Source organism: Arvicanthis niloticus, chromosome 5 (assembly GCF_011762505.2).
Source record: "Arvicanthis niloticus isolate mArvNil1 chromosome 5, mArvNil1.pat.X, whole genome shotgun sequence".
In the NCBI taxonomy this organism is placed as follows: domain Eukaryota; kingdom Metazoa; phylum Chordata; class Mammalia; order Rodentia; family Muridae; genus Arvicanthis; species Arvicanthis niloticus.
In genome coordinates this window covers 37,472,404-37,497,076 of record NC_047662.1, presented here as the reverse complement: position 1 = coordinate 37,497,076, position 24,673 = coordinate 37,472,404, and the positions used below count along the sequence as shown (strand labels likewise).

Below are 24,673 nucleotides of genomic sequence, written 5' to 3'. Positions count from 1 at the left end.
AAAGAAACAGATGCTATCCCAACCATTAAAAAAAAATCTGGGAATGAGACCAGAAACTTAATACTGTTTATCCCTACAACACACCCTTCAGTAGTTTTACCGTTTTCATAGATTCAGCAGGTAAGAGCATTGGTTGCCCTTTATGAGACCTGTGTTCTATTTCCAGCACCCATATGGCATCTCATAACCGTCTGTAGCTCCAAATCCAGGGGATTTTACACCCTCTTCTGGCCTCTGCTGGCACTGAATGCATGAGGTACACAGACACACATGGAAGTAAAATACCCAAGCACATTAAATAAATAATTTTTTTAAATTAGGGAAATCATCAGGAAAATGGATGACTAGAGGTGATTCATGTTTTCATTCTAATTTCAAAAAAAAAAAAGACAAAACAAATTAAGATAGATTGCACCAAACACTGAGGCACCAAATTTCACAAAACACTATTAGATTCAACACCAAAGATTGGCTCCAATACAGTAATAGTGGGTGCTATCAATACTCTACTATCACCAATATACAGATCATTCCCACAACCAAAAAATCCAAACAGACAGACAGACAGACAGACAGACAGACAAAGAAGCCCTGGAGTTATATAACATCATAAATCAAATAGACCTAGTGGACATCTACATTCCACCCAAACTCTTCAAACCACCACAGCTGCTTCCAGGGCCTTACACAATTGTTTACTGCACTCTCAGTTCTTGAGAAACAAACTCCAACTAAAGCATTAGCCACCTAATGGGATGTGGTCTGGGAACTCTTGGAAAGAAAGCTTTTGCTTTTATAAAAATATGATTTTAGTATTCCTTTCATTTATTGTTTAATTTTATTTATGCATTTTCCATTTGATGATAATCTTTTTATGCTTCGATCACTCTCTCCCAACCCTGTGATTTTTTTTCCTTATCCCACCCTTACATTTAGTGGTATTCTGGCTTTTCCTCATTGGGTTTTTTTTTAATTAAAGGTTTATTTATTTTATTTGATGTATCTGAATGCTTCACCTGCATTTATGTCTGTGTGCCATGTATATGCCTTGTACCTATAAATGTTAGAAAGGGGTACCAGATCTCCTGGAATTAGAGTTACAAATAATCATGAGGCCCCATGTGGGTGCTGGCAATCAAACCTAGGTCCTCTACAAGAGCAGCACGTGCTCTGAACTGTGGATTCGTCTTTATAACCTTCTCATTTTTTTTAAAATACTCATGATTTTACTTTTTATTTCCCTTTTTATATTTTTCTAATTTTGGTTTTTAATTTTTCTTTATTAGGGCTTTTGTTTGTTTGTTTCCCCTCTTTCTTGATTTTTCCTAATCTCTTGTCCTGTCCTTTTCTCTGCTACATCCTTTGCTCTTCTTTTCCTTTCCTTTATCTAACTTTGCTTCTCCTCTATTTCTCTTCTTCTGTCTCCTTTCTTTATTCTGTTGGTTTGCTGTTTCTACCCTTATATAGTTATAAATTTACACACCAAATACTGTTAATATTTATAGTACATTATATAATACTGCTGCCTTCAAGCCTCATGGTCATCATTCTTCACCTGATATTAAGTGTGTTTTGTATAGTGATGTTGCTGACAAAGCAGTTTGTTTTATTCTCACTGAGGTATACTATGGTGCTAGGAACTGACCTTTCAAAAACAAGATGTTCAGTGTGAAGTTCCAATTTCAAAAAGGAGAAATATTCAAACTAATAAATGTGAAAATCACAGCAAGGAAGTACTAGAAATACAAAAAAATCAAGACAGCATGCCTACTCCTCAACCATTGAACGCAGACACTGAAATAGGTAAATGTAAGGTGATGAGTCAAACGTCTTCTGGAAAAATATGACCAATGACCAGAAAGAGTATACAAACAAGCAGAGGAATTCAATCCATGACTTCCATGGCCTCATGACCTGAGAGAAAAGGTAGAAACATGAAAGAAAGGAAGAAAGGAAGAAAGGAAGAAAGGAAGGAAGGAAGGAAGGAAGGAAGAAAGAAAGAAAGAAAGAAAGAAAGAAAGAAAGAAAGAACAAACGAACTAAGGCAGTTCATGACCATGAAGCCAGTACTGTAGAAGATACTTGAAAATATTATACACAGAGAAGAAATAAAGACAGTTGGTACCCAACACAGTAAAACAACCAACTCTTGATCCAAATAGTGAAAAAAGTAAATAACAGTAATCCAACCTGTCAAAAAACCAGCCAAGTTGAGCTGCAGAGATGGTTCAATGGTTAAGAGCACTGACTGCTCTTCCAGAGACCCCAAGTTCAATTCCCAGCAACCACATGGTGGCTCACGACCATCTGTAATGGCATCTGATGCACTCTTCTGATGTGTCTAAAGACAGTGACAGTGTAATCACATAAATAATAAATAAATCTTTAAAACAAAACCAGCCAACTAAATTTCAGAAATCAGTAAATATTTCTCTGCAATAGTTTCAAATGTAAGTGGTCTCACCTCACCAATCAAGAAATGCAATTAGTTAATTGACATAATTAAAAAACTTAAGGGTTTCTTCCAGTCTGTGCCCAAGCACTAAGCAGATCCCAGGCTGCAGCTTCTCACTCAATCTCACAAAACCCAGAGGAGGTGTGGCTCCTAGGAGCTCTAACCCCAGCAGTATCTTAGGTAAGGAGACAGCAACACCCGCCCCAAACAGAGAGTAACTGGGGCCCACTGGGACCCAGGAATTCACTCCTGGCCCAGGGCACTGGTTCCTTCCAGTCTCTGACTGAGCACTGAGCAGATCTTGGACCTCAGCTCTAACCCCAGCAGCAACACCCACCCCACACAGTTCTGACACAACCAAGATTATAGAAAGATACCATAAAAAATATTGACACAACTGTCATAAAAAACACAAAATGCAAAAAGTTCTTAACGCAAAATATCCAGGAAATCCAGGACACAATGAGAAGACCAAACCTAAGGATAATAGGTATAAAAGAGAGTGAAGATTCCCAACTTAAAGGGCCAATAAATATCTTCAACAAAATTATAGAAGAAAACTTTCCTAACCTAAAGAATGAGATGTCTGTAAACATACAAGAAGCATACAGAACGCCTAATAGACTAAACCAAAAAAGAAATACCTTCCATCACATAGTAATCAAAACACCAAATGCACAAAACAAAGAATATTAAAAGCAGTAAGGGAAAAAGGCCAAGTAACATATAAAGGCAAACCTATCAGAATTACACCAGACTTCTCACCAGATACTATAAAAGCTAGAAGATGCTGGACAGATGTCATACAGACCCTAAGAGAACACAAATGCCAGCCCAGGCTACTATACCCAGCAAAACTCTCAATTACCATAGATGGAGAAACCAAGGTATTCTACAACAAAACCAAATTTACACAATATCTTTCCACAAACCCAGCATTACAAAGGATAATAGCAGGAAAGCTCCAATACAAGAAGGGAAATTATACCCTAGAAAGAGCAAGAAAGTAATCCTCTTCCAACAAATCCAAAAGAAGATAGCTACACAAAGATAACTCCACCTCTAATAACAAAAATAACAGGAAGCAACAATCACTGTTCCTTAATTTCTCTTATCATCAATGGACTCAATTCCCAAATTAAAAGACATAGGCTAATTGACTGGATACGTAAACAGGACCCAGCATTTTGCTGCATTCAGGAAACCCACCTCAGTGACAAAGACAGACTCTACCTTAGAGTAAAAGGCTGGAAAACAATTTTTCAAGCAAATGGTCCTAAGAGTGGCTGGAGTAGCCATTCTAAAATCTCTAGCCCAAGAACACAAAGGGAGAGACTCATGGCTCCACCTATATAGGTAGTTGAGGGTGGCCTTGACAGGCAGCAGTGGAAGTGGACGGCCTTAGTGCCTGAAAGTTTGGATTCCCTAGTGTTGGGGAATTTTGAGAGCAGGGAGGCGGGAATGGGAGAATGGTGGGAGCACACCCTCATAGTAATAGGAGGAGGGGGGATAGGGTAAGGGGTTAGGCATCAGTGGAAGTGGAGGGCCTTGGTGCCTGGAAGTTTGGATTCCCTAGTGTTGGGGAATTTCAAGAGCAGGGAGGTGAAATGGGAGGATGGTGAGAACACACTCTCATAGAAACTCCCAGAATTATATAAATTAGATATGAGAGAGGCAGGCTGCCAGAAGAATAGATTCCAGAATTCAAACAAAAAATTATCTTGATACTAAAATTTGTTTTGAGAATTGTATACTGCAGAATACACAGCCTTGGAATATCTACTTATCAAGCAAGCTGAGCAGACTTGCTCAAACCTCTGATGTCCTGGAATTCCAGCTGGATGTAGTGAAGGCACAGCATCAGAGGCTTATCAATTTACTCTGCAATATGGACCAGAGGCTCAACCTAACCACCATTTTCTGTACATCCATAGTTAGCAACAAAGTCCCACAAACAGACTGCCTAGGTTAGATTCTTAGCTGTACCTCTAACCAGTGAGGTGATCCTGTAAAAACAAATAACTAATATACATATATGTGTGTGTGTGTGTGTGTGTGTGTGTGTGTGTGTGTTAAATAACATCTATGATACAAGATTTTTTAAAACATGCTGTGTAATATTTTGCAAGGAAGTATGTGAAATTTTTTTATTCAATTCTTGATCCTATAACTTACTTACTCATAAATGCTCACTATGACCACATCATGGGCCTAACTGGTAAAAAACACCTTGGAGTTGTTTTTTGATTTTTTTAATTTTCTCTTTCTCATTTTTTTGAAAATTTTATACATGAGTACTGTACTTATATCATTTCCATACCTCCTGCTCCCTCTCCAACTCCTCCCATGTCCCCTCTCCCAGTCTCTCTCAATTTCAAGATATTCTTTCATTGTATATTGAGTATGTAGATTGATTTTGGGCTGATGACTTGACCTATCAAAGGTATAATCTCTGAATAAAACTAATTCTCTCCTTCTCATTTATTGCCTAAGGGTCTTCATCAAGGGATAAATTCTTGTGACATTGTCAACATCAATGTTTGCATATTAACTGGTATAGTGATTAAGCAGGTCTTGTTTAGGTGTAACTACATTGTTGAGATTTCATGGCTACAACTTCCCTGCCATGTCTAAAAGACACTTTCTAGCAGTAGGTATTATGGCCTTCTGACTCTTACAATCTTGTCACCACCACATCTCTGACATTCCCTAAGCCTTAGGTATATAGCTTTTGTTACAAATGTACTAACTGGAACTCTGCATCTCATGCTCACTTATTCTCTGCATTTAGACTAGAGCATCTGTCTTTGTGAGGTGAGGGAGGAGAAGGAGGAGAAGAGAGAGAGAGAGAGAGAGAGAGAGAGAGAGAGAGAGAGAGAGAGAGAAGTTGTTTCTTTTATGAGGGATGGGAGTGATATTTGTCTGTGGGTATAAGATTAAGTATCTAAAATACAGTTAGAAATTATATGAGTTTAGGAAAATGGGAGTAATACATTCTCTCCAAAGATGACACCAAAAGGCTTGCTAACATGCAAGAGGGAAATCTCATAAGGACTCGACCCTATACATAGGCATAAAGGAAGCTAAGGAATAATGAATGAGCAGGGAAAATGGTCTTCCCCAGGGAAATTACATGTGATTATCCAATAACAAATAGTCAACTCCCAAAGAATACATACAAGTAACATTATATAAATTGATCAGGTTGTATTTCTGTATTTAGGAACACACACACACACACACACACTTAAAAACAACAACAGACAAAGACGCCATGAGCTTGAAAGAAAGTAAAAGGATTTGTGGGAAAGAGGAAAGGAAAGGAGGAAATGTTGTAAATTGTAATATAATTTCAAAAAATAAAGCATCGGCTACATATATGAGCAGAGAGTTCGCAAAAGAAGAAAATAAAAGTGACTAGAAAATTCCTGTCAGAGTATTCAACATTGCTAATTTTGAGATCTCATCTTATGCCAGACAGAATGGCTAAGATCAAGAAAACAACTATCAACAATTGTAGCAAAGATACAAGGAAGAGTCGATCCCTGGTAGGTTGACCATGTTCCAATGAATGGCCACACATCCAGGAGTATATGGGCAGCACAAATTGGACTTGATGGGTTTCAGGTCACAGGAAGAAGACGTAGAATTCAGCCTGTAGGGAAATGAGGTGGATATCTAGGAGAAACTGGAAGGGGATGAATATAATCAAAACGTGTATAAAATTGTCAAATAACTCTTAACCATAACTGACAAGCAGATTTAAATTCCAAAACTCTTTACAACATGTTCCCTCATTTTAGGGGTCAAAAAATGGGGTTTTGGGTAAAGAGGTAAAAGGCCACAGTCTCAAAGTCCTAGGTCATAGGGGAAGAGTATAATGTAGATAGAAAAAGTAGGCATGAAACTAGGGTAAAGTTCAGTGAGATGGAGTGTAAATTATGCCATTCCCCTTTGCTCTAGTTTCTAACAGAGCACAGGATTTAGGAAAGAAAGAAAAGACCTTTGGCCCTATGGGTTGAGAAATAAATCCTTGTTATAGAAAAGGCAGAGGAGAAGCCTTTGAGAGCTTGTCGGCAGATTCTGGGGGAGGCAGCCTTGTAGTCCAATAGAGAAGGTTACCAGTACCATCATGGACTCTCAATGATTGTTTTCCTTTAAACAATATCACCTGAACTCTGTTATCAGTTTCTTATCACTGAAATAAGGGCAAGGGTACAACCTGTCATACTTACTGAACGTTTGGTAAACTAGTCTGAGTTCTTTTAAGTCAAGGTTTCTGTCTGTTTTTCTTGTTGCTGTGCACATCACCCACCACCACCCTGCCTGGCACACAGCAGATGCTCAGTGAAATGTCACCAGCAAAATAGCTGACTAGACATATCTGCCCTGTTTCCATCCATAACGAGGTCGAAAAGCAAGAAAAAGCAAGTATTATTCCGCTGGAATAGTGTTTGAAGGTAATAACAAATATGACAAAGAGTCCAGAGACCCAGAATGTCTTTGTAAAGAGAGAAACAGAGCACACAACATCTATTGTTATAGTTCCCCAAATGAGATGAAACTGTAGGGAATGCATATGACTTGGTGTCCAGCAGTTTCTGTTTGAACCACAGGCACCTAAAATATTTGCTCAAGCCCAGTTTGCAGCGCTGTCATGTAATCATACTTGCTTGCATCATTAACTCAGGCCATCACTCAAGATTCTCCTACACAACACTATCTTGAGTTGCACCCTTACCCCAGTAACACACGATGTATCAAGCCAGCACCAATCAACTTCCTAAATTTCCACAAATCAGCCATACAGCCTGCTCTGTGCATCTCAGCCTACCATGGCCATAGGAAACAGATGAGAGACCTTTCCCTCCTATCAGAAGCCCTAGGGGTAACTGGGCAGGCTACTGTGATCAATTCAGTGAGTAAAGTCCCCATGAAGATATGATCAGCCAATAACCATTATCTGGTCTCCTACCTGAGACTACTCCTTATGCCTCAGCACCAGCATGGTTCTAGACTATCATTAGGAGTGGAAAAACACTGAATAAATGAACTCTTGAGTGAATGGGTGTGATCATATAAAAAGAAAAAAAAAAACAGTAGCCTCAAACCCATGAGAAAAGGATACAGCTTTACTTCCCTGGTGTGAGGCCTATAGGGATAGCAAAGCTGTGTGCAGATACTGATAGTGTGTGCAGAAACTGTGCACTATAGCCTTCTCCCCCTGGAGATCCTGAAGAACTCTTCCCCACAGAAACTGCAACTACCATGATTAACTAACTCTGCCCCCCTTTATTCATATGTGTGCAAAAACCCTGCATCTCTGTACTTGGGGAAAAAAGCTTCAGCTTCTCCATCAGAGGCCCCAGTTCACTCAATCCCAGCTGTTTCTGTGTGTCTGTTTCTGTGTATGTACATGTTTGTCATTTCTTCATTTCCTTGCCACTCCAGTACAAACACTGAGTAGAAACTAAAGAGTACTAAATTCCTGGGGCCAGGCTGATCAGAATTTCCAGTGGCCTGGCAGTAGTGGCACATGCCTTTAGTCCCAACTTTCAGAGGACAGAGGCAGGTAAATCTACATGAGTTCGAGGTGAGCCTGGTATACAAAGTGAGTTCCAGGACACCCAGAAAAAAAACCCTGTTTCAAAGAGGGGGAGATGAGGAAGAACAGGAGGGCCATCTTTCTCTGCAGCCTCCTCCATGGAGGCCCTCAGAAATTGACTAGCACCCTTCCTTCTTGTGCTGTGCCAGGCATGCATTGCTTTCCTGGGTCCATCAGATCAGCCCTGCCTATTGTAAACATCAGAGACTAAAATTTGACCTCCTCATTCTCATACACAACAACATACATTGTGCTCACAGGTACAAAGAAGCTAGCTTCCTAAGTATCAGCAGAAGCCCATAAATACCCAAGGACTAGGCCACTGAAACACACACACACACAGGTAGCTGAAGATGCTGCATGGAAACCACAAAGCTGAAACTAAGATCAGTGTAACCACACTACCAATACCAGGGCACATCTCCAGGACAAAGTACATTGCTGAGGAAAAAAGCTATTCCTGTAAAAGCAGCAAAGGCAAGTGATTAACCACACACATATCTAAATAAAGACACAACTAACATAATAAAAATGCCTTTCTGGTAAGTGCCACAGAAGAAAAAAAAATCAGTGGATTGCCATTTTAAAAAAGCAAAGCTCAACATGATGATTTTAAGGAAATTTAAGAAGATGTAGAAGAGTACATGCTTTATTAAAAACAAAACAAACAGAAAGCACCACTTGAATGAGAAACACAGAAAAAGAAATACAGTTCATAAAAAAGAAGCCACAGAGGACTTAATAAATGAACGAAAGATACAGTTGAGTCTCTGTAGCAGATTACATCACACAAAAGGAAGAATCCTGAGATTGAAGACAGGCTTTTGAGATAACCCAGCCAGACAAAAGAAAAAGAAATAGGAAAAAGACAAAATATATATATATATGACTAACAAGATATTACTAAGTGAAAAATGATCACATTATAGGAGTTACCAAGTAAAAAGAAACCTGTTTCATGAGGGCTGGTAAGGTGGCTTGTTGGTTAGAGGCACTTGTTACCAAGTTTCATCTGGACCAAGACCTGAGTTCCATCTCTGGAACTACATGATAGGAGAAAACTGACTCCTGTAAGTTTTCCTCTGACCTCCACACATATAGCATTCATGTGGCACATGCATACAAGTAAATCATAAGTAAACACATAAACAAATAAAGCTGCAGTAGTTTGAATATGACCAGGAATAGCACTATTTGAAGGTGTGGCCTTGTTGGAAGACATTTGCCATTGTGGGCGTGGTCTTTATGACCCTCATCCTAGCTGCCTGGAAGCCAGTCTTCTCCTGTTTGCCTTCGGAACAAGATGTTGAACTCTCAGCTTCTCCTGTACCATGCCTGCATGGGTGCTGCCATTCTCCTTCCTTGATGATAATGAACTAAGCCTCTAAACCTGTAAGCCAGACCCAATTAAATGTCCTTATAAGAGTTGCTTTGGTCATGGTGTCTGTTCACAGCAGTAAAACCCTAACTAAGAAAAGCTATTTAGTTAAACAATAGCTGAAAGCTTTCCAGTATTTATTGGGAAATACATGGGCATCCAGTAAATGCAAAGGACCCCATTTAGATTCAATTGACTTGGCCCTGTTGAAGACACACTATATTCAAGCTCTCAAAAGTCCAAGACCAGAAATTCCAAAACCAAGAGAAATATACCAAGTCCCATATAAACAAGGCCTTGGTAGAATAACATTAGAATCTACAGAAGAAACTTTTCAAAAATGGAACTAAACTTTCCAAGTAAAAGAGTTAGGTTGGCTGAATAGATTTTTTTAATGAAATTCAACTGTATGCTATCTACAAAAAAATCCCACAAGAAGGTGCAGAGGAATGGGAAGAAACCCATTGGTTCCAGAAAAGCAAAGCAAGCACCAGAGCCCTTGGCATCCCAAGACATGGACTACCAAGGAGACTGGCCTACCTAGATAGAGAAAGATAGCAGAGCCTAGATGCTCTCCAGTCTGAAGTAGAAACCACTCACTGCCCATTTGGCATGGACAATTTAAAGGAAACAATATAGGTGCTGGGTCTGCCATGGAAACCCAAGGACCTCCCAAAAGCAACAAATAACGCTACAGACTTAAGCTATGGAGCTTGAGAAAGAGCCACTGTGTGAGGACCCCCACACCACACACAACTTTAACAGGATATTCATTTTTATAAGACAACTTGTTTGATTTTTAATAATTAAATAAAAATTTGCAAGGAAAAATTAAAAATAAGTGGAGAGTATTTAAGGAAATTATAATTATTCTGCTTAACTTATATATGCAAGTACTCAGGTGTTGAAACATCACACTGTATCCCATAAGTGTATACAACAAACACAATGAAAAGAAAAATAAAAGGCTAACAAGTCAATGTTCTTGACTAGCACAAAGAGACAAAAGTGGATGCAGGTCTGGCCATTAGCCACTGGCAGCTGAAAAAAAAAAAATCATGTCTCTGATTCCCAAGGTAAATCATTCCTGTTATTTAACAACTGAACTTTGAGATCAAGATTGGTCAGCCTCACCTTTCTCCCTCCCACAGGTAGGCGGGCAATCCTTACAGGATTTAGGCAGGAGGTAGAAAGGATTGGTGAGAGTGAGGGCTGCAACTGAAGAGTGGCTGCACTATGAGTGTCTCTGCTCTGAGCCCCACCCGATTCACAGGCAGCATCTCTGGCTTCCTCCAAGTGGCCTCTGTGCTTGGTCTGCTTCTGCTGCTGATCAAAGCAGTCCAGTTCTACCTGCACAGGCAATGGCTACTCAAGGCGTTCCAGCAGTTCCCATCACCTCCCTTTCACTGGTTCTTTGGACATAAGGTATTAAGAAAACGGAAGGGTGGGTGGGAGAGCAGGGAGGAGGGGTGTCTCAGAGACCGGTCATCAAATTCAGAGGGCAAAGCCTGATATATAAAGAGTCCAAGTGCCTCATGAGATGTTCAGCTCAGGTAACAGGGTTATTCAAACTGGCTGTTGCTCAACTCTGTACTGATAGTCTCGCCTTGAAAATTTTGAAAGCCTTGCCAGGTCCTAACTAGTCTCCTCCTCTTCTGGCTGAGTACCTCTAATATCTCTGCTGTTCTCAAACAACTTTTAAGTAATTCCTTGCCTAGTCACTTACGGCTATTCTCTCCCAAGCTCAGGGCTTGCCTGGGAATGCAGACATCAGAGAGAACCTTGCCTCCACGGGCTCTCGGTGTAGCAATGGTACACATCTTAGAAGCTATCAGGCACAGGAAGGGTTCACACTGCTGGGATGAGTGAGTGGCTGCCCCAGACTAGCAGAATTTTCAGGCTGGGTGAAATACAAATTGAAATCCAAAAGTCATGGCATTAAAGGAAAAGGCTGGATAGCGTCCTCGTATGAGAACACTAATGTTAAATTTTCCATGGGTCATTTGGCTCTCCTTTCTCCTTCCACACACCCTGCACTGTAAGCTACATGGATTCAAGCACACCATCACCTTCTTGTCCCACAGGGTTCAGCTCAAAAGCCAGGCACAGGTGTACTGAAATAACCCAGAAAGAAGACAGTATAGCATCCTGTAGACTGGAAAGGGACAGTACTGACCCATTGCACTGTCACCCCCAAAAATAAAGTACAGAGCCAATTAGGAGGATACATGGAAAGCCATTCAACAAAGGATTGTGTAATAGATGCTCTTAGGAAGACATGGATACGTGGGGTTGAGTGTACAGATCTGAGGATCTGACCCTGTGGCTCCTCATAAGAACATAGTTCCATCCAACAGACTCTCAAATCCAGCTCAGGACCAGCCCCCACATAGCAAAGCTATGAATGATAGCACAGATAGTCCATAGAACTGTCCCACCTTTCTGACAGCTTCAGAAAAATCCCAAACTATGTTCCTATGCTTGCTGTGCCCTTGTTTCCAGTCCAAAAACTAAACAAGAGCCCCACTACCTTATCTTTTCCCCTCAACAGCAGTTCCATGGCGACCAAGAACTACAGAATATTATGGCATGTGTAGAGAGCTTCCCAAGTGCCTTTCCTCGATGGTTCTGGGGGAGCAACGCCTACTTAGTTGTCTATGACCCTGAGTACATGAAGGTGATTCTGGGACGATCAGGTGAGCGTGACATGCCATTGTGAAGAGATACTCACCTCACTCTTTGGTACTTGCCCTGTCAGATTCCAGAAGAGTGTGGCCCTACACACTCCACCATTCTCCCAGGCTACAACCCAGCACATGGCCAACAACACTCAGTACTGAAAATTCAAATTCCTTAGCCTAATGTCTTTATCTTTCTTTGTTATTTAATCAAATTAAGATGGTAAGTCTTGTTAATTGTTCCAGGTTTGAAATCTCTAATTGTTACATGCCTGGACTCATAGCATAACTAAGCCATCACAAACACACACCCCCACACACCCCCACACCCCCCCCCACACACACACATGTCACATTTGTTCTATTCTTTGACTTTGATTGCATGAGCTGTTTCTCACCAACTCAGTCTCTCAGCTATGGAGGAGTCCATCTACTAGTATATGAATCCTACCTTCCTAAGCCTGACTGTTATGACAGAGCTCGAAGGGAATATAAGAAAATAGACAGTGACATTAGACAGTTTGCCAACAAACAGCACTTAAAATATAGAAACCCATGGCTTCCACCACAGTTGCCTTGGGACTGCCTTATTTATCCCTTTTCTTGTTAAGTCATTGTTTCCCTTTCAGATCCAAAGGCTTATGGCATCTACAGATTGCTAGCTCCTTGGATTGGTATGTATGTCTAAATTTGGAATGTGGTCTACTTCTAATTCGATTTTCCAAGTGTTGTTTCTCTGGCTCACAGAGAGCGAAACGTGACAGACTATTACTGTCATGATCTACCCTCAAAGCTCTACTTCTAACCCTTCACTTCTTCAAACAGTCCCATCTGAGCATCAGTTTGATCTACCTCCCTGTAACTCTTTTGCTATTTTTATCTCACAGCTGTCATAATCACAACATGTATGCCAGTGCCACTAGCTGGGAAATTCACATTCTGGACTGTACCATTCTTCAGAGTTGTCTCTAACAGTTCCACTTCATAGTTCCTTGCCCCAATTATCTAATGGTCTCTATGATTTGATCCCACATATACACACACCTCTCTCTGGCCCAGGGTATGGTTTGCTCTTGCTGAATGGACAGCCATGGTTCCAGCACCGGAGGATGCTAACCCCAGCCTTCCACTATGACATTCTGAAACCCTATGTGAAAAACATGGCCGACTCCATTCAATTGATGCTAGTGAGTTCACTTGACTTTATTCTCTACTCCCCTCAGCTCTGCTGTCCTTTCTACATCAGCTACTTCTTTTGCTGCTACTACTACTACTGCCACAGCTGCCAGGGCTGCTGCTGCTGCTGCTGCTTCTTCTTCTTCTTCTTCTTCTTCTTCTTCTTCTTCTTCTTCTTCTTCTTCTTCTTCTTCTTCTTCTTCTTCTTCCTTCTCTTCTTACTGTTTATAATCTCCTCTCTCTTTCTCTCTCTCAATCTCTCTCTTCACCTACCTAGTGTGTACATCCACAAGCTTCACATATGTATTCTACTATGAATACAGGTTGGAACAGAAATATCCCAGGTACTAGGATATAGCCACACTTGCTCATTGCCCAAAGAGCATCAGAATACTCTTCTCCCTCTTCAAATCTTCAACTTCAGAGAGACTTCTTGGGATGATACTTAGTTGAGGTTTTGCTTGAGTTTCAGTGCATCTGCACAGACATGAGTGACTTATCAGGGAGATGGGCTCCAGATCTACATTGTCATAGCCAAATCTTCCATACCACCACCTTTCAACAGGACTGTGGATCATGACTATTTTAGTTGATTGGAGCTAGCTTACAGGTCAGAGGTTTAGTCCATTGTCATCATAGTGGGAAGCATGGTAGAACACAGGCAGACATGGTGCAGGAGAGGTAGCTGAGAGTTCTACATTCTGATCCACAGGCAGCAGGAAGAGAATGAGACACTAGATGTGCCTTGAGCATCTGAGTTCTCAAAGCCCACCTCCAATGACCACTTCCTCCAACAAGAACACACATATTCTAACAAGGCCACACCTCCTAATGGACCTTTGGGAGCCATTTCATTCAAACCACCAACCACATTCCACTCCCTGACCCCCATAGGCTTGTAGCCATATTCTAATGCAGAAATACATTCAGTCAAACTTCAAAAGTCCCTATAGTCCAAAGTTCAAAAGTCCAAAGTTCAAAGTTAAAAGACTCATGAAATCTCTTAACCTTACTCCCCTGTAAAATCAAAATAAAAGAGCAGATCACATTCTTCTGACATGTACAGGATATACCTTACAATTCCAAAAGGAAGAAAAGGCAGCGTGATGAAGAAATACTGAACCAAAGCAAGACTGAAAACAAGCTGGCAAACTCCAAACTCTGCATCTTAATGTCTTATGTCAAAGTGTTCTTCAGATCTCCAACTTTTTTTCAGCTTTGTTGGTTGGTTCCACTCCCTGTTAGCAGCTCTGCTCAGCAAATAGCCCATAGAATTTCCAACATTTTGGGGTTCCAAGGCAATTGAGGCTTCATCTTCACAGCTTCACACAATACCCTCTTTAAGCCTTTGTGCAAAGATACCCATGACATATGCCTGGCCTCAGCAGCTTTTCTTAGTCATGAAGGGAAATTCCATAATCCCTTCCTTCTTGACTCTAAGTCTAGAACTGTGTGGGTAAGGCTGCTAAGTTCTCATTCTTGCTAGGCCTTGACATGGACCCTCTCATTCAATTACATCTTCACCAGCTGGTTTTGATGGTTTCCTTGCTTGGCTGTCCTAAAACTCAATATGTATACCAAGCTGGTATCAAACTTAGAGATCTACCAACCGTTGCCTTCTGAGTGCTTGGATCAAAGGTGTACACCACTAGGCCTGGTCCTAGGCTTTTTTAAAATTCTGTTTTACTCTTCTTTAATTTCTTTTCACAAATTGAAAGTTTATCTGGATGATGTCTTGTTCTGAGGTCCCCACTCACTTTATTCCACTTAGCATCAAACTTTTCTTTAATCTGTTTATCTCCTTCAACAGAGGCCTTAGCTACATTCTACTTCCTGCTGCCTCCTTTCTCCTCAAAGTATACATTTTGTATTTTTTTTCTTGCTCAGTTTGCTTCTTTTAATTATAGATCTGCATAAGAGTGGATACCAATAACCATACAACAGAATCCATACTAGGCTATTCTAAGATATTCTCTGCCAATGCAATTAATTCAAAACTCTTCACTTTAGCCTCAGGCAGACTTTTTGAACAAGGGCAAAAAAGCAGCCATATTCTTTGCTGAAATATCACAAGAACAGTCCCTAGGCTACACACTAAAATTCTTCTCCTCTGAAACCTCTTGAGCCAGGACTCCACAATTCAAATTGCCCTCAGCACCACTGTCCTACTCATATGGCCCATTAAGCCCTACTTAAAGCATTCAACTGCTTTTATAATCCAAAGTTCCAAAGTCCATATTACTCCAAAGCTTGGTCAGGTCAACCACAGCAATACCCCACTCCTGGTACCAACTTCTGTCTTTAATTAGGGTCTCATTAGACACCATGACCACAGAAACTCTTATAAAGGAAAATTGTGGTCAGCTTACAATTTAGAGTTTTAGTCCATTGTCATCATGGGAAGTGTGGTGGTACACAGACATACATGATGCTAGAGAGATAGCTGAGAGTTCTACATGAAAAAGCAGCAAGAAAAGAGTGAAACACTGGACCTAGCTTGAGCATCTGAGACCTCAAAGCTTGTCCCCCGGTGACTGCGTCCTCCAATAAGGCCACACCTACTCCAACAAGTCCATACCTCCTAATAGTGCCACTCCCTATGGGCCTATGGGGGCTGCTTTCATTCATAACACCACAATTAGTCAATTGTTATCAGGCAAGCTTTTGATAGAGAAATACATAGTAATTAGTCACTGGGGACCCCAGTTAGAAATGCCATCCTGTCTACTTGGGTTTTTTATGCTCTATACATAGAAGTCCTACCACTATCTCAGGTTGAGTTCAGCTCCCCAAACACTGATACCTTTTTTTATCCCTTAAAACAGCATTGTTTATCAGATAAAACATCTTAACTATTATTATGTGAAATGTGTTTCCTTTCTTATAAGTTTCTATATTTAATTTTGACGTAATTTATAAGAATGTAAGTCTCCTTTCACAAAGATTTTTTTTGCAATCTGTAAAACATCTGTTATCTAAATTGAAGTACTTAGAACACAGTATCTTAAAATATAGGGAAAAAAAATTCAGTCCATTAAGCACATGTCTTCTGGGGAAATTAACTCAATGTTCCTCTCCCACTGCAGGACAAATGGGAACGGTTGGCTGGTCAAGACTCCTCTATAGAGATCTTTCAACACACTTCCTTAATGACCCTAGACACCATCATGAAGTGTGCTTTCAGCCACAAGGGCAGTGTCCAGGTAGATGGGTGAGTGACAACCCTTGAACTTCAGGGCCTTTGTCTTATCAACTGATATTGACTTATCTATCTGTGATGCATGTGGGACATCTTGGATACTCAATAGTCTTACCCCAGCCCCAGGTCAATCCCTGACCCAATCCAATTCTACCCCAACCATAGACCACTGATCCCTAGCTGAGGTGGATGCCTAGGCACTCATGCCACCTTCTACCAACTTGAAAATTACAAGAGTTATAAGACAGAGTTAGTATGTGCCTCAATGTTGTCTATTTACACCATATAGGAATCTCCCAGAATCCATTCTATTTGTGGGTCAGATCTCTCTACAGTCTAATCTGTTCTGTATCTTCTTCTTCAGAAATTACAAGACCTACATCCGGGCCATTGAGGATTTGAATAACCTATTTCACTACCGTGTGAGGAATAACTTTCATCAGAATGATACCATCTACAATCTTTCTTCCAATGGCCGTTTGTTCAACCAAGCTTGTCAACTTGCCCATGATCACACAGGTTCTGTTTTTACCTTCTGTCTCCCTTATCTCCTAGGATCAGCTGGAAGGGGCTATTGATGACTTCTGAGGCAAATCCAGACCCTTCAGTGCACTCCCCTATAGGACCTGGGTCACATACATTCTAGATACTTTTACACTGTCAGTGTTGGGAGTTGGAACATCAGAATGCCGGTGTTACGTGGGTGTCATCATATTGGTAATGTGTGGTGAGACCTGACCCAGCAACTCAAGCAGAGCTACCATTGTCCATGGTACTGAGAGAGGTATGACATGCATCAGATGACACCAGTCTTCTAACACTGCCCACTCCTTACTCACTGACCTATATAGAGCACATAGCTTTAGGCAAGGAGACACATGGGGCTACTGTAGCTCTCAGGTCTGTGTGATAATTGATTTTCTGGGATAGATGGAGTGATCAAGCAGAGAAAAGATCAGCTGCTGCGGGATGAGGGAGAGCTGGAAAAGATCAAGAAGAAGAGACGTTTGGATTTTCTGGACATCCTCTTATTTTCCAGAGTGAGTATGTACAGCAGAGGCCTGGGAGTCTGTCTGGGAACACACAAGAAATAAGCATAGCTCTGATAATGCCTGTTACTTCCCTCAGATGGAGAATGGGGACAGCATGTCTGACAAGGACCTACGTGCTGAGGTGGACACATTCATGTTTGAGGGCCATGACACCACAGCCAGTGGAGTCTCCTGGATCTTCTATGCTCTGGCCACACACCCTGAGCACCAACAGAGATGCAGAGAGGAAGTTCAGAGCCTCCTGAGGGATGGATCCTCCATCACCTGGTAAGAGTTGAAGAAGTAGAAATGCCCTTATTCTTTGGGTAGGGAGGAGCCCCTGGTTTCCTCCAGTCTACCTGACCTTCAGTATGGAATTTATTTCAGGGATCACCTGGACCAGATTCCCTACACCACCATGTGCATCAAGGAGGCCCTGAGACTCTACCCACCTGTCCCAGGCATAGCCAGAGAACTCAACACATCTGTCACCTTCCCTGATGGACGCTCTTTACCAAAAGGTATGAATTTCCCAGGTCTTTCATTCCAGAGATAATGAATGATCACTAGTCTGTGTCCTTCAACAGTTCTGAATCCCTCTCAGTGCCCGTTTCCTTTTCAGTAAAGAAATGCTTCTTACTCATAAAGTACAATAATAAGCTTAAATGACCTCCTATAAAGTTAAATGATCTCCAATTCTGCTGCTTTGCATGAATAACATTGCAAGCATCTCTTCTTTTATCAGCTAACATTCCTTCTTCTTTTAAATCCATGGTCTCATCATGATGCATCCATTCTAGTTTGGGAACAGTGACATTCTTCAATTTTTATACTCCAGACTCAATTCCAGATGCCAACACCATACAATTCATAGCCACACTTATTCTTCAGATGTCCTCATTGTCACGTGTGGGTTTTCATATTGGGGCTGGAAACACAGGCATATGTTTGTACATACAAGTGGGAACCAGAGGTCAACATTAGTTGTCATTCCACAGGCACTGTCCAGGAGCCTTGCACTGACCTGTAATTCATCTATTAGGCCAGGCTGGCCAGTGAGTGATAGGAACCTGCCTGTCCCTACCTCACCAGCAGTGGGATAACAAGCATGTGCCACCACACACAGCTTTTTTTATATGGGTTCTGCAGATGGAGCTTAGGTCTTTCTCTCAATCCCCAATAATCACATCTTTTTATCATCCTCTACATTTGATATAATATGTAGACATTTTTTATAAATAACTACTATTTATATACAGATCAGCAAATACAATGTGACTCTAGACTCTTGCCAAGTTCAAATTATTGGTTACTCTCCATAACCTGTTGGTCAGACTATATTGCTGAAGACACAACTTACTTATGTCATCAAACACAGAGAAAATGACCCGATGCCCAACTAGCAGCCCTAATTCTTAACCCAAATGGTGAGTGGGAGGGGTTAAAGCTTATTTCACTAATAATTTTACACTATACATGCACAAGAGAGAGAGAGAGAGAGAGAGAGAGAGAGAGAGAGAGAGAGAGAGAGTCAAATAAAAAGAGCAAATAAGGCAAATTTAAACAAAATGGAGTGAGTTTTTTCTTGCAGAACTTGGAATCTTCAATTTGTCTATCTGTATGTCTGTGAAGGAAATAATGAGCAGTTTCCTCACTCCCTGATGACTGACTTCTTTGTCTCTAGCATGTGTTAGAAGTTGAGCCCCAAGATGTTTTCTGATAACCTTTTACTGTGGCTTGGTATTTGTTCCCTGCCAAACTCATACAGCTATGTAATTCCCAGAGTCACACATTAATGGGGTTGGGAAGGTGAAAGTTTTTGTTAATTTATGTTAATCTTGGTGGTGCTGCAAATTGTACTGAAAGCCTTCTGTTTGCTAAGCATGTGCTCTAGTACTGAGCTACTTACCCCAACCTGAGATAGATAAACTTTGCTTGACTATGTTGTTTAGAGGTAGAGCCACCGGGCAATGGATAGATTAGATTAGGGTTGGTCTCACGTTGTTCTGTATAGTAGCTTTAGAAAGAGAAGGAGAGAGACTGCTAAGAAATATACACCTGTGCTCACCATGATAGGATGCAGTCAAGGGGAGGGGACTGTTTGAACTTTCAGCTTCAAATCTGTAAGCTAACTGAGATTCTTTTCTTTACAGGTTTTGTGTGTGTGTGTGTGTGTGTGTGTGTGTGTGTGTGTGTGTGTGTGTGAAAATTCTTCACAAAGAAACCTTTGAGTATGTTATGACTTTATCTCTCAAATACTATCCACTGGGATGTATAGGATAGATAAAGAATCAGACAGGGGCTAGGGAGATGTGTTTCTTTTATGAGACAAAGCAAGTGAAAAAGATCAATGAATTCTGTGTAGTGAGTCATATGTGGTCCAGTCTCTGAGAAGCACTCAGGTTGATGGCAAAGATGAACTGATCAGCAGATCCAAGACCCCTGCAATGTCAGGATAGCTACCTTTGTCTCACAGCTAATTTTGTCAAAACCCTAGGACTGCTGCATCCTGCTTTGGTGATATGTAACCCCTCTCTGAAATTTCAGTAACTCACTTGAAAAATACAGAATAAATCAACTCACTCTGGGGACTTAATATACATATTTAGTGGAAATCCTTTATCAAATTTAAGTTCTAATTTTATTTATTCCCAAAACTTGGGTTCATCTTTCTTGCTTCTCTCTCTTTAACTGTATTTTTAACACTCCTCACTTGTGCCTCAAGTTCTTTTCCAGGCCATGCATATGTGCTGTAAGTAATGATATTAGCACCCAAACTTCTTGTGCAGGCATATCATCCCCTACTGTCCCAGGAGCAAAGGAGTCACCCCTTGGGTGTAACCCATCTTCTCTCATATTCCTATCTGCCCCACAGGCATCCATGTCACACTCTCCATTTATGGTCTCCACCACAACCCGAAGGTGTGGCCAAACCCAGAGGTAGGAGGCCCCCAAGGAGGACAGAGAAGTTGGTCTCAAGACCAATACCTCCTATTGTTCCCACCTCTGGGCATATTGTCCCCTTGTGGGTTGCAATTGACCTCTACCTGTCCTGACTGAGGTGCTGTCTCCCTGCAGGTGTTTGACCCTTTCAGGTTTGCACAAGACTCTCCCCGACACAGCCACTCATTCCTGCCCTTCTCAGGAGGAGCTAGGTGAGACATCCTGTGTATGATGATGAAATATACTGTGGAGAATATTTAGGCAAAAGGCATTAAAAAGGAAGAGAGTAATCTGCTTTTAAGTAAACCCTCTGTTTTACATATAACATAGCATTTTTTTAAGGTTTCTTGTGAGTGAAATAAAAAACACTCTAGAAATAACTACTGAACTGGACAGAGACTTTCCAATGGCTTCTAGGAAAATTGTCCCTTGGGACCTAACTCACTGTAACCTTTAAAAGGTGGTACAGAAGGTTTTTCTGAGCTTTTATTTCATGAATTCATGAAGTGGCAAATCAGCTTTCACAGAACAGGCTATAAGTAAGTTGTTCTTCCAGACACAGGCTATGTACACACACTTGGTGTACTTCAGGATTGAATGCTCCTGCCCCCACTCACTGCAAATCATGTCACTGCCACTAGAAGCCAGGAGAGTCCTAGGTAACTCAGCTTAAGTTGGAATGAGCCATGTTGCTGGTGGTGCTTTCTAAGACAGAGTCTCAGGCTTGTCTGGAGCTCATGGTCCCTCCACCACTTCCCAAGTACTAGGGTTCAGGCACAGGCTCCCACAGCTTGCTTTGGCCAGAAGTTATTTTTAATTTTTATTGTATTTCACTCTATTTTTTTTCATTTCTTAAATTCAAATGAATTAAAATTTAAGAACCAAACAAAATAATTATTTTAACTGTAAAATAAATTTTAAACCACTCCTGTGTGTCAGGCGCTATGCTACATAAAAACATAGAAATAATGATACTACCCTATTCCTGCCTCTAAGAGTTCAAAACTGTCATCTATAAAGACAAATATATCTGTAATTAAAATATATTCTTCCTCCATTCTTTCACTCACCCACTTAGCAATTTGTAGAATATATTCTATGTTCCTGGCATCATCCCATGCCCTGATTGTGGCATGCCCTTGAATATGGCACTGATGGTGCCTTGGGTACCTAGGAGGAACAGGGACAGTCATTGAAGAAATAAGAGCCAGCCACTCATTGACCTGAGCTTTGGGAATATGAAGCCCAGGTTGGGGGGGGGGGATGCTCAAACACCTCAACAGCTTGATCTTAAGTAGGAAATGGGATGGACAGGAAAGAGGTGAGGGCAGCAGCCAGTAAGGGTATAGCTGCACTAGGCATTTGTCATTTTGTTTTGTTTAATATTTTTTCCTTATTCACATTACGTATCCCTCCCTTCCAGTCACCTCCTCCCACAATTCTTCACCCTTCACCCTTCTCCTCTGAGTGGGCAGGGGTCCCCTTGAGTATCCCCCACACGCTACCGCTTCAAGTCTTTGCGAGACTAGGCACTTCCTCTCCTACAGAGGTCAGACAAGGCAGTCCAGCTAGTAGAACATATCTCACATACAGGCAACAGCGAAGCTAAACAAGAAGGAAGGCCTAAGTGAGGGAGCTCAAATTTTACTTAGAGGGGGGAATAAAATAGTCATAAGAGGCAGACAGAGAGAGGGAAGTGGGAGGGGGAGAGAGGGGAAGGGAAGGGAGTTTAGGATCAAGTGTGGGAAAGGACAGGAGAGATCACTAGATGGCCATGAAAATGAATGGAAATTTGCAACTGGCAAGGGCGGGGAGGTGGGAAGGCATCTCCAGGATGAGATAGAGACCTGGGATAAGGGAAGAGCCCAAGAATCAATGGGGGTGACCTTAGCTGTGACTCACTACAGTGGGGATATGGAACCTGAAGAGGCAGCTAGGCATTGAACATAGCCCTACCTGTGGAGGTATAGAGTGTCAGTGTGGAGGGAGGGTCAGGGAGACCAAAGAAGTCCAGGAAAGGAAACTGAAGAAAGAATTGTGGACATTTCTGAAGTAGAGTTAGAATGCTACAGATGCTGATGGATTAAGGAGGTGGGGTACCCTAAGTAGGAGGCAGATGGGGCAGCCACTTGAGGATCCTCAAGACAGTCTTCCTGTAGGAACTTTTCTACTGATATCTGATTCCACTCTGTGGAAGCTATGTGCTACATCTCCCTGAATGGAGTAAACTAAGCAATGAATAACTTATTAAATAATTCCCAAGTTTGACCTCTAGTCCTTAAAATACTAGCTTAACAGATTTCATACCTCTAAAAGAACTAGGGTCAAAGTGGCCTTGAAAAATGTTGAGGCTATGTCCAAAAGTCAGGAGAGCCAAGACCTGGGATGAAAGTAGGTATGACCTGTAATCACAGCCCTTAGACTGAACCTGTGACAGTAGGCTCTGAATGTTGGTCTGGGCTGTTTCAAGGGTCAACCCTTAAAATAAGTGAGAGGTTAGTAAGTTTTACTGTCTGTTTCTGACCCAGAAACTGCATTGGGAAACAATTTGCTATGAGTGAGCTGAAGGTGATTGTGGCCCTGACCCTGCTCCGCTTCGAGCTACTGCCAGATCCCACCAGGATCCCAATCCCCATTCCAAGACTTGTGTTGAAGTCCAAAAATGGGATCTACCTACATCTCAAGAAGCTCCACTGATTCTGGTAAGGACAAGGACAGACTATGAACATGCTGCCTGACATCTTGTTCTCTATCGTCTCTTCCTGTCACCATCTTGCTTTCTGTCTGCTCATCTTTCTTCCCACCTATTGGTTCCCTGGCCTTCTAGTCTTTTCTCTCTCTCTCTCTCTCTCTCTCTCTCTCTCTCTCTCTCTCTCTCTCTCTCCCTAACCCCTCCCCCTCCCCTTAACCCTCTCCCCTTCCTCCTCCCCTCCTTCTCCCTCCTCTCCCTCTCCCTCTTGACTTCCTCTAGATTCCCCATTTGTCTTTCCATCTCCTGCTACCCACATATGACTGTGCACCTGATCCTGTACCTCCTCTGTCCTCCAACCTTCTCTCCTTGCCTCTTCATTTCTTAACATTTATTTTTCCCTACATGACTTCTTCATTTTACCAATAATCAACTGTCACAACTTTGTTGGTCTGAAATAATGGAAAGTTATTGTCTTATAGCTGTGGAGCTCCGACGTCTGAAATGAGTTTCACTGGCAGAAAGCTAAATTGTTGGTGTGACCAACCTTCTTCAGAAGAGTGTTCCAGAAAGTTCTCTCCTCTATTCAGTATAGATCATCATTCCTTGGCACTGGAATGTTCCCCTGCTTTAAAGCCAGCATCCTCCCCATCCCCTCTCTTCTAATTTCCTTCCCTTTTACAAATGCTCTTATGACATCATCAAGACCACTAAAAAAACCTCCAGGATAATTTTCCCATCTTAATATGCCTTACTCACTCTAACCTACTAAGTTCCTTTTGAATTATGAGGAATAATTCAATATGTTCCATGGACTCCAAAACTCAAGGCCTAAACATTGTTGTGAAGCCATTATTCAGCCTAGTATCATCGTCACATGACTGTTACCTGGTGCTTTCATCTAAATCTCTCCAGCATAGTCTCTCTCTACCTGATGCCCCTCACTCAAGTTTCTCCATCTTCCCTCCTTTCTACAATAAAGTTCCCAGTGTTGTGCACAGCATTTGTCTTCCCTTGCTGGCTCTGAACACAGGTTCCCATGTTGCTTGAAACTGCTCCTGGATCGGGATCCATGATAAGTTCTCTGCCTTCCCTAATATGCCATGTTCTGCTTCCTGAAGTGAACTTCTTGTGGAGCCACTGACTACAGCCAGGACTCCTTCCTATTCTCGTAACCTACCAGTGTGCTGGGCTAGTACAGGCTGATTCTTAGGAAGGCAAGAAAGGACAGACTGGATGCTCAGTACCTGACTAAGGGGGGAGCCAAGGCAGGAACAAGGGCCCAAATTGTCATGTGCAGAATGTTCAAGCAATGCAGAAAGTTTCATGTTAGCCATGTTGAAAGAACACAGGAAAGAGCCCAGAACCCTGGGTGACCAGCCAAGGTCTAACCATAGGATTCCAAATGGGGTGAACGTGTAGCCAAAAAGTGGTTCTATGGCCTGGAAGCAATGAGCAAGACTTTAGCTCAGTTCACTGTCATGCACATTCCTGTTTCATAATACACACAAAGAGACTC

At 41.6% G+C, this 24,673-nt stretch overlaps 1 protein-coding gene across 1 annotated transcript; it reads left to right on the top strand.

Annotated features, from left to right (window-relative positions):
- Positions 1 to 10,618: 10,618 nt before the first annotated feature.
- Positions 10,619 to 24,154, top strand: LOC117708593 (cytochrome P450 4A10). The gene is made up of 13 exons (XM_034502432.2): positions 10,619 to 10,863; positions 11,990 to 12,134; positions 12,746 to 12,790; positions 13,176 to 13,303; positions 16,379 to 16,503; positions 16,856 to 17,010; positions 17,422 to 17,531; positions 17,620 to 17,810; positions 17,910 to 18,043; positions 20,398 to 20,462; positions 20,601 to 20,677; positions 22,994 to 23,167; positions 23,637 to 24,154. Exons 1-12 carry the CDS (start codon positions 10,675 to 10,677, stop codon positions 23,160 to 23,162), a joined length of 1,533 nt encoding a protein of 510 aa, XP_034358323.1. The 5' UTR covers positions 10,619 to 10,674; the 3' UTR covers positions 23,163 to 23,167; positions 23,637 to 24,154.
- Positions 24,155 to 24,673: the final 519 nt, after the last annotated feature.